Source organism: Leuciscus leuciscus, assembly GCF_965113295.1.
Source record: "Leuciscus leuciscus genome assembly, chromosome: 11".
Classification (NCBI taxonomy): Eukaryota; Metazoa; Chordata; class Actinopteri; order Cypriniformes; family Leuciscidae; genus Leuciscus; species Leuciscus leuciscus.
In genome coordinates this window covers 10889614-10908958 of record NC_138735.1, presented here as the reverse complement: position 1 = coordinate 10908958, position 19345 = coordinate 10889614, and the positions used below count along the sequence as shown (strand labels likewise).

The following is a 19345-nucleotide window of genomic DNA, read 5'->3' as shown; positions in this document are numbered from 1 at the left end:
TCAAGACTTTTGTTTCAAAATATATTTGGTAATTTTATTGATTGTCAATTGCTACATAAATCTATAACATTTAAAAAAACAGTCAATTGCTACATAAATCTATAACATTTAAAAAAACAAAAATAAAAAAACAAAAACAAAAACATAAAATTAATAGAATCAACATTGCATTGCTGCCCCCAATTGAGTCATGAATCAGACAAATTTCCATGTGAATAGTAAAACGCAGATATTTAGGAAAGTACTGCGATAAGTGTCATCTAGTGGTTTAGAGGAGAATAAAATCAAATGCTGATTTGCCCAATCAAATGTCCATTGTATACCCTGTAGTATTGACAAATCATTGTTGTAGTTTGCTTTCATTTTCAGTTAAAAGAGAATATTAATATATTCAGTATTGACTAACTGAAATTGATTATTTTAAAATAATTTCTGTTTAAACTATAGGTACTGGGTTTACAGCTTGAGTTGCAGTGTGAAATCTCTGGCCTTCTTTAGCCCCCAAAGTAAGACCCCTTCTTTTATTTCTCTCACTCTGTCTGGCAGGACTAGGGTAAATATTTACTGAGATAAATCCGCCAGCAGGAGTGGCCCCCGAGCTCTCCCGAGTGGCCTTTTAGTCGGTCCCCCAGGGGTCCCCTTCCTCTCTGATCCCGAGCAGTGAACCTGTCTTACACAGATCCCCAACTGTGACATTTATAGTCAAGAATGTTCTACACCTAACCACAGGCCTGAGAATAAGGCCAAACTACAACCAAAGAACGGCAGATTTTGACACATTAGTTACACACAACTCATACATATGGGAAGTTGACATGTCCTGTGGTGTGACATGCTATTCTCCCTTTTATACTATTTTAAACAGCATTTTGCTATTGCTTAAGATGAATATTGGCCATTTTCTTCTTTTGATCCACTTATAAAGTATTTTTAAATGGGTACATTTCCTGAAGGGTTATATTTCCCCCCAAAAATCTAAAGGTATTTTAATATGCATAAAAAACAAAGGCATTTTTATGACCAATACTTATACCAGTAATGGTAATATGTCATTGTTTATATCTTGTCTGGGCTGTATTCATCATTGAGAATTATGGAAAGTATAACCAAACACAAAAGGGAAACTCTGGCTGTATAATGCTAATGATAGTATTTTTCATATTACAGTCATGAGAAATGGCAAGAAAACACAAGTCGTAATGGTCCTAAAACAGGCTTCATCTTCATGCAGAATATAATTTCTTAACCCTGGAACTGTTTTTGTTAGTCACCCAAATATGATGCATCTACATGTATTCAACATGAACATGAACCATGAACCAAAACAGGCACCACTAAAGGCACCCATAAGTTACAAGATAATTGGGCCGATTTTGGGCCCAATCCTTACGACAATTCTAAGTAAAGTCCATATTATCTTGATGGTTCTAAGATTATCTTATCAGATTTTCCTGTGGTGTGATGTGTGTTAAGAGTGATTGAATCTGGTCAGAAGAACGTCAGGACAGCACCGATCGCAAATGTTAAATGTTAAATATTTACGATCAGAAATGTTGTTGTGTGTGGGGAATGCAGAGGACAAACATGCACACACTGTAGATTGTCATGTGAAAGCGATTTTTCAGTCCAAACATATTATCACCATTTCTTCTTGCTCGTCGTCCGCCATGTTTGTTTACTCTAAAGGCACTTTTTTTATCGTCATGTTTGTTGTCTCTCACATTTTGAAAATCTGATAAGATTTAAAAAATCTTTTAGTGTGGACCAGCCTTAACACACTGAATTCAGACTATTCACACACTCCAGTTTTGTTTACCTCTACATTTCCTTTATTTACTGCCAGTATTTACTGTCAAGGGCTCTTTAGGAGTAAAGCAGATATTTAGTGTGGAGTTTCATTGAGTGTAAAGGCCAGATTTGTAGTACCCCATAAAGCGCTTCTCTTCCTGCCTGTAAAATTTAATGCCACACTGTTACTGCTGTGTATGGGTCCTGTGGGCCTCTGCTGGCCCTCGAATGAAGACCGCTGCCTGCTTATCATATGTAGGGATGACTATCACAAGGAATTTAATGATTCTGCTTCTGATTTGATTCTACTAAACAGTTCTGATTCTAGTGCCCCCACTATGTTTTTTCAGATTTCACCTTTCAAGTAGTGTGTAATCTATCTGTTTGTGAATGTAGAAGGTCTGCTAAGTGCAGATAAATGAAGATATTGTATATTGTCAACCTCACTTGTACGAATTCATAAAATTTTTGCTAAATCGTATATATTTTACGAGTTGCCCAATTTATATGAATTTGTACGAATGACTTACCCCTGACAACCGTCCATAAACCTACCAATCACTGGGGTTTAGACAAATTACGAATTAGCCACCTTTTACTCACTTCGTACAAATTGGTTGTGAGATAGCGTTGGTAATTCCAGTCTAAATTCCTGCATAGGTTTGTAACAAATTTGCATGATGCCAGCCTATGGTCTTCACTGGCTGCCCACAAACAACGTCTACTTAGACCTGTCCTAAAACACTGTCGTTGTAGCTGAGTTTGGGTTATGTTGTCGACATTAAAAGGCTGAGGACTCGGACTTGAATTGATATGGTAAAAACTGTTGTTACCGTTTGTTTGACTGTGTATCAAGTGCTGAGGAAGCTTCCTGAGCGTAAATTCAGATATGGTAATGGGGTTTTGTTTCCGCAAGCGGTAGACCAATCACAACAGACTGGGCCATCTGACCAATCAGAGCAGAGTAGGCTCTCAGACAGGATGGGTTAAGAGATAATCCTTTATTGAACCGTTTCAGACACTGAGAAAAGCGGTGAGGCTGCAATGCATATTATGAGAAAATTAAAGTGCTTTTTGACCTTAGATGCATGTAAACCTATTGTAAGATACTAAAAATAGAATAATTGGGGCACTTTAACAGATCAATACATTTTTCTTTTTTAGTATTTCTACTAAACAATAAATAAAATCATAATTAGACCTAACTACATACTGAATAAGATTTATTAATTAACAAATGAAGAAGATGATACATTAATTTCTTATTACTGTGATAGTCATGAGTGCAGCTCTGTTGCAGCTCATGAATCACTTTCAGAGTATTGGTGGCAGAACGCAGATGTTCAAGAACTGTTAATAGAAAAGTTATATTAGCTTTATGGCCTTTTTGGTTTGACATTTACAGCCAAAAGCTGTCAAAAGCACATGCCAAGATACACACGTGGATTCTTGACCAAAAGACAAAAACATGGGTGACTGCAATGAAATCTCACAGATGCCTCTCACGAAAAGCTTCTCTTTGGAGCAATTACACAATGACATTCCTGGTGGTGACGGCATTCTGGAGTAATGGACACGGCGTTCCGCATGGAATAACATCCATCCTGGAAAGAGCTGAGGCAGGGAGGCTGTCTCACCCCGCTCCCTTGATGACTTGAAAGAGAATGTGAGTGCTGTCTGCGTCCATGTGAAGTTTATCTCTCTTCCTGTCTTTCATCACTGTGGTTATTAAACCTCCATCCCCAGAGCTTGCCGATGTCTAATTACACCAACGGTAAACAAAAGGAGGGCTGAGGGAGGGGAGATGAAAAACCGCAGCTGGACAGTGCCGTGTTATTATAATTCTTTAAGCGATACTGTTAACGTGGTCAGGCATTTTAGCCCAGCACCTAATAACAGCACAGAGGTAATTACAGGTCTAGCGCTGGGGCGGCACATACTGAGCTGAGCTAGACGCTTGTTAACTTCCCTCGGGCCAAAGGCCGGCGAGCTCCCCCGCACACCTCTAGCCAAGCATTAGCGCTTAATGTGCTTTTTTGTTTTCACAAACAGTCAAAGCTTTAGAAACAGTGTCAAAGCTCTAATCGCACGTGAAGTGCTTTGCCTGAATTGGAGGCTCATAGAGACAGAAATCATTTTCAAAGGGTGAAACCTGTCAAGAAGATTGTTAGGGTCATTTTTCTGCCCGGAATCAAAAGAAAGAAAAGATAAATGAAGCCTGTTTTTAGGATCATTACAATTTGTTTGCATTGTGACATTATTTTCATGACAATCAAGCACATTACTATAGTGCAAAAATATGCTTGTCATTACTGTAATCTGAATATAATGACATGCCATTTTAATTATTACGTTTTTGCAGTACTGCTGTAAAAAAAAAAATATATATATATTTTTAATTAATCATTTTATATCAGTGTTATTTTAGTATTACTATTTTACTAAGGTTTTGAATTAGCTTTTACTTTTATATTTTCTGTTTTAATTTTATAGTTTTGTAATTTTATTATGTGCTTTTGTCATTTTTTATATTTCTATTCGGCTTTAATTTATTTTATTACAGTTTTAGTAATTTTAGTACTTCAGCTTATTTCATTTTAGTTCTGTTTTTATTTATTTCATTTTTTATCAATTTTTTTTTTTAATACTTTACTTTGACATTCTACTAAGTAAGTAAGTTTGCAACTACGTCAACTAACTCTTATTAGAGTATTAGTAGACTGTTAGGTTAGGTTCGGTTAGGTTAGGGTTAGTAGAATAAGTTGATGTACTTGACATGACAAAGTTACTTATAGTCAGTAGAATGTCTGTTGGGGGAGCATACAAAAGTGTTAGCAGATATTAAGCAGACAGTCTACTAATACTATCATGACTGGTAGTTGACATGTAGGCTAGGTGCAAAATTACTTTCAATGTCTAAAATGGACAATCAAAGTATTACCTTATATTTTATTTTATTTTATTTCAGTTTTATATTTTAATTAATGAAAACTATTTTTGACAGTTTTAGTTTTACTCAACAATAACAACACTGCATCATATTCCGGATATGATTGGATTCTGACAATCTTCAAACAGATTTCTATTCAGCACTGATTTATATTAAACAAAGAAATCAGTTGTAATGTCAACAGGGATGGTTCATTTATTACACAATCAAGTGACTGCATCAGTGCACACTTTTTTTTCCCCTCAAATACAACTATATTACATAATATTTATTAAATGTTTAGTTTTCAAATAATTTATCATAACTGTTATCGGAATTATCATCATCATCATAAGTTTTTATAATAAAAAAAGTTGTTATATTTTATATATTAAATAATATTTGTTGTTTTCTTTTATCTTGACTCTGAAACACATTTCCACCCCAAAAGTTATTTCCCAACATTGGATTTAGCAATTAGAGAGACTATAACTATAGTGCTCTTGTATCTCTCAATATGGGTCAAGATGCAGCACTCACAGGCAGTCTATGAATGCTTTGATAAGAGCAGAGCCGATCCTGACCTCCCTGGGGCCCTAAGCAAAATTCTGTTAAGGGACCCAACTACCTGACCCATGTAAGCCATGTAAACCATTTGCCATTGCCACATACACACCTGACACCCCAGTGCTCCCACTACAATCCTCCCTCCTTTAACAACTAATGAAAATGTAATTCCTAATATCAGAAATAGACATTGAAAAAGTACATTCTTAATATCAATAATTCACATTTTAAATAGTACAAATTTAATTATTGATATAAAAAATTCATCCTGTGAATGAATAAAAGCTAAAAATGGCTTGCCATAGCTGTGTTTTAAATGATAAAAGCAACACATGATACTTGATGGTTATTATTTACTGAGGGATGTGCATCCATATTGACCAGTGCGTCCAGCCAATCAACATTTGAAATGCAATATAGCCTATTAATCAATAGTCAATGACAATACATTGCTTTCCATCTTGCTTTACTGCAGAGTTGTAACTAAACTGACCTGGAGACTAGATAATCATTGTCTTGTTTTAAAAGTATGTGCGCCTATAATGAGGAGTGCCATCATGCCCATATTGTACTGGTTCCCACAGATGTTTTGCTGGAAAGTGCACGTTTCATTTCGCGAACACGCATATGAACCCATCTTAACGCGCGGCACGATTATCTTTTCCGAGCTGGAGTTTATAAACAAACGCTGTTGCCCTTTGTCGTTTATCAAACGTAATAAATAGTTGTATTTCACTCTCACTTTTTTTGTCAGGCACAAAGTCACAGAACACAGCCCTGGAAGTGGCCGGCATTAGCAGGCAAGACATGCTTCCCTCCCTCATGTCCCCCTGAGACGAGAGATTTCTGTATTGTGTGTCTGGAAAAAAAACTCAGATGACGCAAAAATCGTCATTTTGTGTCATAGGAGGCTTTTTTGGCCAGAGGCGAGAGACTACAGCCAGTAGTAGGAGCTAGTTCCGCATGTTTTCAACCCGCCCATGGGGGAATCTCACGAAAAAACGGCATCCTTTCAGTTTCAAGTCAACTAGTAGCCTATTTGTATCATTTCTTCCTATACTGCCCTCTGTAACCGGTAGGCGTGGCTTGGGAGTGGCCTCGTAGGGTAGCGAAGCAAGTGCATTCTGGGAGTTGTTGTCTTTCATCCACATGAGCCAAAAATACATTTGCTGGCTTTTCTAAGTCTAGAAGGCACCAACTTCTAAAATAATTTCACATTTCTACTACATAAATGACCCAATTTAAATACATATTCATCTTTCCAGCAGTGAAATATCCCTTTAACTTTACTGTTCTTTGCTGACATCAAAATTGGAGAGGAGAGAACACAAGTCTACCAGATAGCTGTTCCCGCAATTCACTCTCATGTTGTTGTCATATTTTTATATAGCATGTTAAATTCTCACTTTTTGAGGGTGAGCAAAAACGCACAGTTTTTTGTGTCTGCCCCTTTAAATGCAAATGAGCTGCTGCTCCGGGCAGAGCTTCAAGAGCATGTGTGAAATTTTCAAAAACTTTTAGCCTTTTATGTTCAAACCAGAGTCAGACAATGATGGAGAGACTCAAGAAGAAGTGACAACATGTAGAATGCAACAGGACATTTCTGAATGGTTAGTTGATGAATTTATATTGCTGATGTGGAGTTAACTCTCTTCTAGTCATTGATTAGCATATTCTGTCATGATAATCTATAAATCGCGTTCCCGGGGGCGGGGTTTATGTAAATTCTAGGGTTTGTAATGTCACTAACCCGGGAGGAATGTCGTGTAGTCTTCGCCAGCTGTTTGTTGTAGTCCTTAAAAAACGATTTCTTTAAAAGCAAATATCTTCTTTTGCTTTGAACTTTGAGTGTTGTAACTTTTCAGATGTTGTTTATGCTCAAACAGCAACATTACACACTAACTAAAGTTAGAAAAGTGAAATCATAATCAACCACCCCTTTAAACTTTGACTGAGTCGCTTTGACACGAGGGGGAGGAGGGGCCCTGAGTAATTTTCGGGGCCCTACACAACTTGCGTAGTGTGCGTATAGGGCTGATCGGCTCTGGATAAGAGTGATTTCATATTGGAACCATATGCCTTCTCAACACTGCCACGAGGGGACGGCTGTCACAACGGCCTCGAAACTTCCTGCTCCAAATATAAATATTTACACTCCAGACATCCCAAGTCGAGCCGAGGAGAGGGGTTGATGTTTTGGGTTACATAAAGTCCAATCCTTCAGGACAAATTAAGCAGATTTTCCTCATTAGACAAGACACATAGCTTGTGAGGTTTAGAAGCTTTGTGTTTAATCACTACTGTATAAATGGGTGAAACAGTGTGGTGTGTGACTTACATATGGCACTGGTGTAAATTTTTCAGGATGCATTGCATGCGTAATATGTATTTACGTCAATTAAATGTATTGTAGTCTTGAACATACACTGAATGTTTTGCCAAACACAAATAATTATGAAATAAAAGTAGATAGAAATCACTGTTCCCGACAAAAGAAATGAAAATATAAGCATGTTAAAGCACATAAAAAAAAAAACAGTTCCAATTCAAATGTATCCAGCTATGTGAATTAAACTCATAGACTTTGATAAGTGATGATAAATATACAGTTTTTAGCCCTAATGTCCTTTATGTTTGGAGGCCTCACATTCACAATTAGCTCTGGATTATGTGGGGTGTTAGCACTAGGCTTTCAGACCACCCCAAAACCAGGGCAATAATGAGAAGCAGAAACTGGATTAAGACCCTGCTGTCCTCTACTGTTCTTATTTAAACTAGAAAGGTACCCATTTAAAGTGTCCCTATTATGCTTTTTCAAATATTACCTTTCCTGTAGTGTGTAATATAGCTGTTTGTGAATGTAAAATGTCTGCAAAGTTGTCGTGCATAGTGCACGATAAAAAAAAGAAAAAGTTAATGTCTCTAAAAATGTATTCTGAACTGCTGACACGAGTCATCAGCAATTCCAATCTTAATTCCTGTTACATACCTACGTAACAATGTAAAAAATGTGCATAATGCCAGATTTTTGGCTGCCTGCGAACAACGTTTACTTTGACCCGCCCTCAAAAACTGTAGTTGCTTCTGAGGCATGGAAGAGTTTGGTTCGTGTCAAGAAGAACGTGTTTTTGGAGCTGCAAATCCACTTTGTATGCACTTCAAAAGGATAAAGACTTACACTGGCATTGATACAGAAAAAACGAAGCCAACATTCATATCACAGTCAGTCAAACGCTAAGGAAAACCTCCAGAGAAATTCAGATATGTTAATAGGAGTTTCGTTTCCGACATGCGCTGTAAGCGGCAGACCAATCACAACAGACTGGGGCATCTGACCAATTAGAGAAGAGTAGGCTGAGGGCAAGGAGGGGTTTAGAGAGACCAAAAGATCAGTTTTCCAACTCCTTGAGAAACGATGTGATGTGCAATGTATAGTATGAGAAAATTAAAGGGGTCATATAATGGTACATGCACTTTTACAAGCTGATTGTACTGAAATGTGTGTTGGCAGTGCCTGTACACAACCATCATAAAATGATAAAAATCCATCCAGTGTTTTAAAAAAAATCTTCTTATATGTTTCCTCCCATCTCAAATCAAGCTGTTCGATTTTGTCACGTCACAATATCGACGCCCCTCCCACGATGGTTGATTGACAGGAGCGTTTCAACACAGACCCGCCCTCGCGCCCTCGTGAGCGTGCTGTCAATCATAGCCCGCGCCGACCGGCGTGTTCAGTGTTGATAGCTGGAGCACTGAGTAGAATGGCGTCTAAGTTATTGTGGTGTTCTGTTCTTCGGTGCAATAACGAACACAGCAGTCATGTTGATGTTCCTAAATCCGTACAGCTGAAGACGCAGTGGCTGAGTTTGTTTTCGAAGGGAATATTACTCACGATCAACGTCAATGCTTTCATGTTTGCGCGAATCATTTCACACACCAGACTGCTTTACAAACGAGGGTCAGTAAAGCTGGTTATTTGCTAAGAAGCTGCTCCTGAAAAAAGGATCAGAAGAACTGAAGTGAGTGTAACGTTTTATTGACCTTTATATTAATCTTTATATTAATCTTTGCCAATCGCTTGCACGCTTCAAGATGAATGCTGCTATTTTTACACTCAGGGTACATTACAGCATGTTTTCTATGTATGACGTTCTCAATATAATTCATAATCCCATGGTTATAATGAACAATGCGTTATTGTTATTGTGTTACAAACAGTGTGCGCACAGAACAGAGGGGCTGGGTGAGAAAAGCTCATTATCATTTAAAGACACATGCACTTAAACGGCGTGCTGAAAACAGAGCTGTTTTTGACCAGGTAAAATTAGTGTTTTCTTACAATACTAATGAGAATTTTTAATTAAAGTATATTACAAACTTTTAATTTAGACCCTAAAGAATCATATTAGCTTGTGCAAAAATGACATTATATGACCCCTTTTAAAGTGTTTTTTGAAAAGTTGTTTTTTTTACCTCTTGTAGGAGACCTCCAAAACAATATTAGGAACCTTAAAAATAGCATAATTGGGGTACTTTAAGGTATTCAGCTAATTATCCTCAGTTGAATATGGGATGGGATTTTGAGTTTGATTCAGTATGGAATTATTTGGGAAAATGTTCAGTTATTAATGTCATTAGGCCTGTTAAAATGATTACATACTTATTGTAAGAATGCAAAATGTACATTTTGACTACAACATGCTCAGGGTTCACTTTGCATAATTCCAATAATAGTTTAGTTTAATAGTTTAGAACATCCCAACGCTGTCCACGCTGCTGTGAGTGCCGCTTAGATAAATATAGAAATATGTGCCGCAGCTGCGCACTTTCCTTTCAATGACAAAATAAGCACACAACAAAAAATGGCAGCGGTGAGAAAACAGTAGTTGAGAAACCATATGATCATAGCGATGTGGAAATGTTTGGCACTCCAGTTAAGTCACGTCATGTTTATTTATATAGCATTTTACACAATATATTGCTTTAAAGCAGCAGCTTTACAGTATAAAAAAAAACAAAAAAAACACAATGTCAGTGTATTTTTCAATTAGAATTACAATTATTTTTTTTCTAAAATAATGCAGCACTCCTGTGTGTTCATGTTTTTAATCGTGGACATCAGACCATGACAGACTGAACAGAGGAAATGAACCAAAGAAGATTTCCTCCTCAAAGAAGGCGGAGCCTCAGAGCCACACCTACCTATTGTGTGTTCACTAAGGACAAATAATTGTTTGAAGGTGTTTACCAGCCAGAGCAAACTTTTGTTCGATTTGGCAAGCTGTTTTGAACTACCAAAACAAACCCAAAGCAAACTTCCTTTTGGCCATGATTTTGTTCGAAATTATGTCACACCAGTTCATTCTTCGATTTCGCTTGAAGTATAGGCTATCGCTTGCATTCTTGAGGCCGACTGAGTTTCTTTTAAATGTTTGTGCCATTTAACCAAATGTGTTATATTAATCAGCTATAGACATGCCAGCAACAGTTTAGCTAACTTAGGTTAGTTAAAAAAAAAAAAAAAAAAAAAAAAAACTAACCATAAAAGAAGACAGTTTAGGTTAATGCACACTATTGTGCCCCTATTGATAATGCATTGTGTACTTGCATTGTGCTTTTAAATGCATTTTTGTGATGCAACAATGAATGAATTCAAGCTTGTTTAGCTAGAAGAGTTTGTGTTCACGTACAGTATAATTTATGCCTAAAAGTTTAGGTCCTATATAAAAAAAAATAAAAAATTCTACTTATCTCTTACAGGTTTACATTGATGAGGACCTGGCAAAGAACTTCAAATCAGGACAAATGATGTCAGGCCTACATATGTGCTGCTTCCTAAATGAATTCTCAAAAGGATCTTAAAGACATTTATTGAGTCCAGATTTTCATTTTGAAGGGGTATATCTGGACTCAATAAAACTTATCAGATTCAGACTATCCAGGTCAACATCTTCTGAAATATTATAACAGACTGGACGGCTGATTTCTGCCTTAAAGTGCGTATTAAACTTGTGTTGTTTAGAAACAAAAAATATAGGAAGCGGCTTATTTCACAATATGGGAAATACAAATGGCTAACCTGTATGAGCGGTTCCCTTTGTCGCCTCCTGTGGACTGTTGGAGCGATTGCGGTTCTGTTGACGACGTCTGCCCGTTGACCGGGCAGTGCGAATACGGACTTCGCTTACTTTGAAAAAGGCCACCATGAAAGGCTGCCTCTCCAGAGCGCCATCACGACCCACTAACCCTGCTTCCTTGGGACTGATGCTCCATCCTTTAAAAAAAAAGAAAGAAAAAGAAAGTACTATAGGTATCTTTTTTAGATGCAAAGATATCAATAAGTAGAGCATCTCTTTGATAAGTGCTGTTTGTTTGCGGTCACATCAGGACTCATAGTTCCAAAGATGGTTTCTTTTGAAAGACTTCTTTGTACTGGTTGACTCACAAATCAAACTGAATCAAACTGAACAGAACTGAACTTAAAGTTACCAAAGGAAATTAAAATGAATAGGTTGAACTAGCCAATGAGGACTATATAATACACAACCAAAAAATATCTGTTAACATTCCCAGTCACCTCACTGGCAATGGACTCCCTAGAAATAATCTATTTGGAACGCCATCCTTGCTCATGGTGGCTCATAGGCGCCTAGTTTATTGCCAATCACCTGACCTACACACACAAAGACACAAACACACACACACACACACACACACACACACACACACACACACACACACACACACACACACACACACACACACACACACACACACACACACACACACACACACACACACACACACACACACACACACACACACACATATATATTGGTTGAACTCATCTTAAACTTATCTTACCACTGCTGGTCTCCACACTGATCTGTAGACCCAGGTTATGTTGTGGACTCATCACCCAGAGATTGCTAGTTGCTGTAAAGTCAAACTCCAGCCAACCTTCTTCAGCCGCCCACAACCTGCGAGATTCCAGCAGAAACAGATCGGCATCCCTGCAAATGCAAAAGTTTGGAGATCATTAAATGTTATAAACACTATATACATGAATCAATGACCCTCTCTAATAGTGTTTTATATTCTTTCTTACAAATAATACTGTAAAAGTATATGGAATAAATGGTAATGATAATATGTAAGTAAATGGTAGAAAGAATAAGTATTAAATGTTAACTTTCAAAGCAAATGCAGCATTCTTTAGATATGTAATGAAATTACAACACATGTTCTAGTGTAATTTATAACTTTAATAATATTTCCAATTTAAATAAAATTAGGTTGTTATGTTAACCAAAAAAAAACAAAAAAAAAAAACATTTATGTTGCTTGATATAAAATAAACGTTAACTGAAATAAAATAAAATGAAATATTTATAAAAACTTCAGCTAGTTACCAAGGTAACATTTCTAATTTTAATTAAGTTCAACTTGATGTACTAAAATAACTAAAACTAAAACTGAAATTAAAATGTATAAAACTATATAGACCTTACAAAAGTAGTAAAACACACAACAAAATGACTAAACCTTTAACTAAACGAAAAATGAAAATGGAAACCATAAAAGTAAAAACATTAAAAATATGAATAAAAACTATAGTATCTCACTGTTCCAAACCTCATCCCATTTTTTACGATCAATTTAAGGCATGTATTCAATAGTAAACAATCTTAAAAAATAACAGTTTGTCCTATTTTGAGAACAGAGGTATAGTAGCCTTACAGGGAGGCCTGTCCCATTATAATAATTACACACTATGCATGGTAATAAGCATTGGCCGTGTCACTTCAAAGCTGTCGGTCACACAGGTGTTCTGGGAATGTCCCTGTAGCCCCTCTTTATTGCTCATTAATTAGAGCCGCACTCTAAGGAGCTCCATATGAGGTTCTTCCCTCTGGTGGTTCACACGTCACATTCGACATGAACACATCATGCTTATGCTGACTCATTCTGTTTAGTGCCACCAGTCACACAGGGTCCGAACGGGACCATAGGGGAGCTGCCGACTCTAAAACCCCCACTGTAAAGCCTCTTATAGACACATTAAATTAACTGGAATAATAAAGTCAGAAGTGTTAGGTTTTTTTTTTTTTTTGGTTTCATAAATCGCATTTATTGCCTCTGTCATTGGCTGCCGTTAAAATAGGCCTATAGTTTAATAGCTTCACGCTGCCATTGCATGCATATAGGACTGTCTTCACATATGGTTTGGGAGGGTTTACCAAGGAGGCCAGATGTACATGAAAACAACCAGGGATTAGAATATATACAAACAGAAAAGTAATAACTCTACAGTCATGGCAAGCTGGATTTTTCATGAGGTATTGATGGATCGTCATGAAAACAGAACCTGATTTCAAAATAAATACAACCGGCAGTGTTTTAAAATGCATCTCAGATTTCTCCAAAACAGTTATATCCCAATATAATGACATAGGAACGCATGCATTCACTGATAAAATGTATATTCACTATAAGTCGCTATGGATAAAAGCGCCAACCAAATGCATAAATGTAAATGTCTAAGCTCTAATACAATCTCCAAGTTTTTTTGTAATACAACAAATGTTTTTTTTCATTCATTACTGACATTGGCTGGAAGAAATTGTCTAGAAGACATTGCAAAGCATTTTAATCTGCCCCTTGTCTCTACAGAAATGCAGTAATGTGATTACTGTGAATCTCACAGTCAACTGAAATTACAAGTGAAAAGAGTAGTGTAAAGTGAACTAAACTTTTCTATAACACATTCACTATGGTACTGTGAACTCTTTATTTACAGCCAACACGACCTGATTTTTTTTTTTTTTTTTTTTAAACAGCATTTAGTTACATTGAATTGTAATTTTTTGTTATGTTTTACATGTCCATTTTGAAATGAGGGACAACAAATAGTTGAGGGTATGTTTACCCATCAATGATGTACTAAAAACGGAATTTTTTTTACTTAACGTTGTCAAAAATGTCCCCATTCACACGGATCCACGACTAAAAACATTGTATTATGCCAGACCAGTAGTTTCCAGTTGGCGATGTCACTTTGTAAAGAACACTGCAACCCTATAGACTGAACATGTAATGCGCATGACGTCACCGTTTTCACAAATTCGTGTTTTTGTAGTTTACGCGAAGACCATAATGGTATCGTTTTCAGAAACGTGCAATTTGAAACCTATTTTCAAAAGTTAGTTTTTTCAGGCCCCCAAAACGCCATTGTGATGTTAATGAACGGCCAAAACGCATAAAGTTTTCCGTTTTTATGTTGAAAATGGTGTTGTGTAAACGGCCCCTTAATCTACAGAATTAACCTCTTAATATTTATTTAAAGTTTTGAAAAAAATAAATAATACTGTTTGCATCATCTTTGGCTATTTAGTTAAATGATTTACTGAATTTCTGGATAAATTCCATAACATTGTGTTTTCAACTATACTCCATAGACTTTATTAGAAAAATAGGATTGGTTAGTAACTGACATTTTTAAGCCAGGCTCAGCGAAGGGTCAAATTACAACATATTAAAATAGCATATCAGGCTGATTTATGTAGGCTATGCAAAGTCTACCTATGATGACCTACTACATTTGCCAAAGTATACAGTGTAAAACAGAGAACATTATAAAGAATACAGTTTCCAACAATGCAGTAAGTAAAGCCTGAGAATTACTTTTTAATTTATTACCTGACTGCTAGAAGACACTTTTTGACACAAACAATGAAATAATTGTTTTTGTTTCCAATCTAGACCCAATTACTACATTAAACATGCCATGTACTGAAGTATACCGTTTCCTACAATTACAATAATTGTAGATAGACTACAATAGTATGCAAGCAATCCATTTCAGACATACCCAAATAATGGAAGAAGGGGGAGTGTTTGAAAATAGTCCTTTTTTCTAGTGGTGAAAAAACGAAACCCCTTTAACATATTAAATATGGTCTAGATAAACAACTAATGTGTGCATTGTTGGGAATCAATTGAAATATGCTCTTACAAGCCATTGTTTCTTTACATTTAAGACCTTGTGAAGCTTGTTGACTCGAGGTTAACTATACTTCTGTTTTAGGTCAAATCGTCTTGCCACATGGGCTAAATTCAGCCAGATATACATCCCCTCTGCACCACCTCCATAACCAAGTTATTTTTTGCACATTGGATTAAAGGCTTACACACTTCAGAAGTTTCTCTCAGCCATATTGTGCATCTGCTTAGCTCAGCTATACCGCATTTCCCCAACCAATGTGTTTTTTAAAGATCACAAACCATAAACACAGTAATTATGCTGTTAGAACTTGACAAGTTTGCAAATTAATCTGTTTGTAAGCAAATACATTTTGCAAGCCACACAGTATTTGGGATTTACAGGCAGAAAGTGGCATGTAGGGAAATACCACAAAGCACGCTATAATTTGCATCAAGGTAAACCTTGTTGTACAGTGATACAATGACTGGCGATACACAATCTCAAGATATGACTAAAAATAAAAGAATCCCACTGCAGGTTTGTGGAAAAACAGTGTGCCCATTGTTCAACTCAGGATGTACACCAAATGAACACTTCGTGATAAACATTAGAAAACTATTTGGGAGAGAAACATGTGGTTCATTTAGCCAGAGATTTTAGCCTTTGTTTCTTGTTTGGTGCCTTTTTTGGTTAAAAAAATAAATAAAATGGATGGGTAGTCTCATAGTCACACCTTATTGGTGTGTTTTGGACACTTTACCGGTCACGCCATCTGCCTTTCTCAAGGAGATATCCCTCCCACCACCCACAAAGTCAATGTTTGACGTGTGTTGGTGGGTTCTTTTTTAGACGCCAAACTAAAGCTATTTCAGTAGTGCGTTGTGGTCATGGCCGTAGTCTACATAAAGTACATGGTAGACAACCTCTGCTGTGTTCAGTGAGGGATGCCAGGGCTTGATTTAAAATACAGTCAATTACTCAGCTTGAAAACCGTGCAACAAATAAATATTTTCAAAATAGCAGTTTAATACTTACATTTGATCATATTTACATTTAGTTCTAAATCAAGGTTCCACAATACAATACGTATCACAACTATACTGGTGCACTATTTATTTAAAAGAGTCATTGCTGAGTTTTAATGACATTAGAAGAGCCAACTAAGTGAACTTAGTTTTCTATGTGTGCTTTTGAAAGAGATCATAATTACTATGAGGTCATGATTTTTTAAGTTCTTTGACTATACCCAACTGGATAGACTCAACAACAAATGAAGAATATGGAATTTCATAGAATAGCATTTTGAGATGTAACTTCTTTACCTGTCTGGGTGTTCCCCAACCACCTGAAACACACTAAGTAGGAATGTCTCATTGCGAAAGGCCCTGGTGACACACTCCTTGTAGATCCTGAATTCTGCAGCTGTGATGGCCTCTCCCTCTGGGATCTGGGACAGGTTGAATTTGAACTCTTTATGGTGTCGTCTCTGTGGAGACAGCTCCCTGTCATTTTCCACTGTTAAGACACATAGAAGAACAATGAGATATTTTAGTGTGCTTGACGAACTGCTATTGACATATAATTTGCATGTTTGCATACTCTGGGTCACACATTTACTATACAGGGGCAAGAATAAGTTTGTGGTCTCTGGATTTCTGCACTGATGACCCATAAAATGTGGTCTGATCTTCAAATTCTGAATTTTCTTCATTGACAAGGCAGACTGAATCTCTATGTTATGACTTCTCCAAAATTGGTGTCAATCAAGGAAATGAGATTGGAAGTGTGGAAGTGTCCACCTTTAAATAAAGGCACACACTTGACAAATATGTTCTTATCAAGAATAATTGATTAATGTTAGCCAATGCCTAGATCCCAAAAGCTTTCAAATGACTTTAAAAACACATTACAGAGATGCACAAAGCTGGAAAAGGCTACAAAAGCATTGCTAAAGACATGAGTATTTGTCAGTCCATAATAACTTTTTTACAACAGAAATGAACCATCACTTAACTTACTTAGTGGAAAATGGAAAATTCATAGTTGGACTATGACACTATTTTCTTCTAAATCTGCTGTACAGCCGAAACAACTTTGTTGCATTATTTTCCTGTTATCACTGTAAAGCTGCTTTGAAACAATCTGTATTGTAAAAAGCGCTGTATAAATAAAGGTGACTTGAATTGACTGGACTTGACCTGTTAAGATACCTTTTCTACAAATGTAGAAAATTCTGGATTGTTTTTACTCAGGGCGGACATCCTGTCAGTATCACTAATAACACAACAGGCAATCCTGAAAGAGGTCAGACAGAACCCAAAGATAACAGCAATAAACTCCAGAAAATTATTTAACCTCTGCAGAAGTCTATTCATGTGTTCACTATAGAAATCAGAAATGAACTGAACAACATGATATTTACGACATTGAGACATGTCTCACGTTTTCCCCAAATCACCTGGATGTTCCACAATGGTTCTGGGAAAATGTTATTTGGACAGTTGAGACAAAAGTTTAACTTTTTGGCAAAAATGCACAAAGTTTTGTTTAGAGGGAAAACAGCATTAAAAGTCTGACTAAAACGGTGACTACAAGTCTTGTAAATGTTTGGTGGAGGGTTCAATGGTATACTTACTTTCTCCACTGTGCAATGTGAATGTACAAAAGTACAATTGTTAATATTAGATTGTGTTTGTTTATAATTGTAAGATCAGACCACATATTATGAGTAATTAATACAGAAATTCAAAAACATAGTCTTGCTATTGTAGTGCATTGCATTTATTATAGCTCATTGTCTCTGAATAACTTGCTTTCGGAAAGCAACTTTCATTATTCACATCTCTTGCAGTGCATCCATTGCAGACAAACTCAAGTCGTGTTCTCTGTGTGTAAAGATTTGGTGGTAAATCTAGAAGGACCAATATTTCAATAAAACTGTCTTCACATCTTGAGTCGATGCCTAGCTACAGTGGAAAACAGCTAAACAGCAAATTTACAATGTGAAAAGAGACCTCCAGGGGCATGTGTGTGTAAACAAACTTGGATTTGGAACACAAAAATCAAGCCAAGATTCACTGTTTCAGAGAGAGCAAAAAATAGATTGTTTCTTTCCAATACAATGACATGATATAATAATATATATTCAATATAATATTCATGCACACTATCAGTGAAAGACCAACATGTAACCCTTAACATTAACTTTTTCACCAGGGTTTTTCTTTTCACATACCTAAACATTATAAAGATGTGGTAAGCTATGTATGCTCAATAATAGCCTATAATTGACTGACCTAATTCACCCATATGGTCTATACATACGCATTTATATTACAGCACCACTTCACAGAGCGTCCAGATGTGCAGGGCATGTGCTGTAATAATGATTCACTATTTCTGGTAGAATACTAATTCTTTATTTATTCAAGCTGTTCCCACAGCAAAGGACATCACAGAAATTCATTTATCCGCAGTTTTAAGTTTTTCTGCATGAGTTCACGATGCAGAAAAAGGAAAAAGGGGAAATTGCGACCAGAGTGTGTTTTCTCATCAGATGACAGCTTTGTCATTCTGCCGTGATACTCTTCCCCTCACGTCACAGACAACCCTTCCTCTTGTTCCTATGGATGACCCATGGGCTGTATTTCTTGCCATAAGTACAAGTCCAGCCGGATGCCCCGCTTGTGGGCCCAGGGTGAGGTGTCCTGCTCTGATTGTATTTCCATGCTTCCCTAGGTGAGGAACACACACTTCCATCTAAGCCCTCCCTCCTTGTGAAGAGGAAGAGAAAGTCATGGAGTTGACTAAATCGTGGAGCAGAGGAATGAATTAGAGATCACCAAGGGTTTTGGGGTAATGTGAAGACTACCCCTTTTTCTCTGTTTGGTGAATTACAGAAGCTGTTTAAAGTTCTCCAACATCACATGGGAGCAACTTCTCTGATCTGTCGTCTTCCAACAGGGAGTTATACTCTTCTGCTGTCCTTACACATGTGTTACAAATTAAAACTGAATCTCTTGAGAAAACCTCAAAGGGCTTAAGACAGATCCCTGAGGGATACCCTGTCCTTG

The 19345-nt window shown here is 36.7% G+C and overlaps 1 protein-coding gene and 1 long non-coding RNA gene across 2 annotated transcripts in view; one reads left to right on the top strand and one right to left on the bottom strand.

The window, feature by feature from the left end:
* bmp6 (bone morphogenetic protein 6) overlaps positions 1 to 19345 on the bottom strand; it is a 51420-nt gene that overhangs the window by 6761 nt on the left and 25314 nt on the right. Inside the window, exons 2-4 of the mRNA XM_082184831.1 lie at positions 16595 to 16787; positions 12152 to 12300; positions 11367 to 11561 (exon numbers count right to left, since the gene is read on the bottom strand). Coding sequence (XP_082040957.1) covers positions 11367 to 11561; positions 12152 to 12300; positions 16595 to 16787 — 537 coding nt within the window. The remainder of the gene's footprint in view (positions 1 to 11366; positions 11562 to 12151; positions 12301 to 16594; positions 16788 to 19345) is intronic.
* LOC309509886 lies at positions 1031 to 6569 on the top strand. The gene is made up of 2 exons (XR_014210106.1): positions 1031 to 1132; positions 1175 to 6569. It is a non-coding gene; the product is annotated as an uncharacterized lncRNA (long non-coding RNA).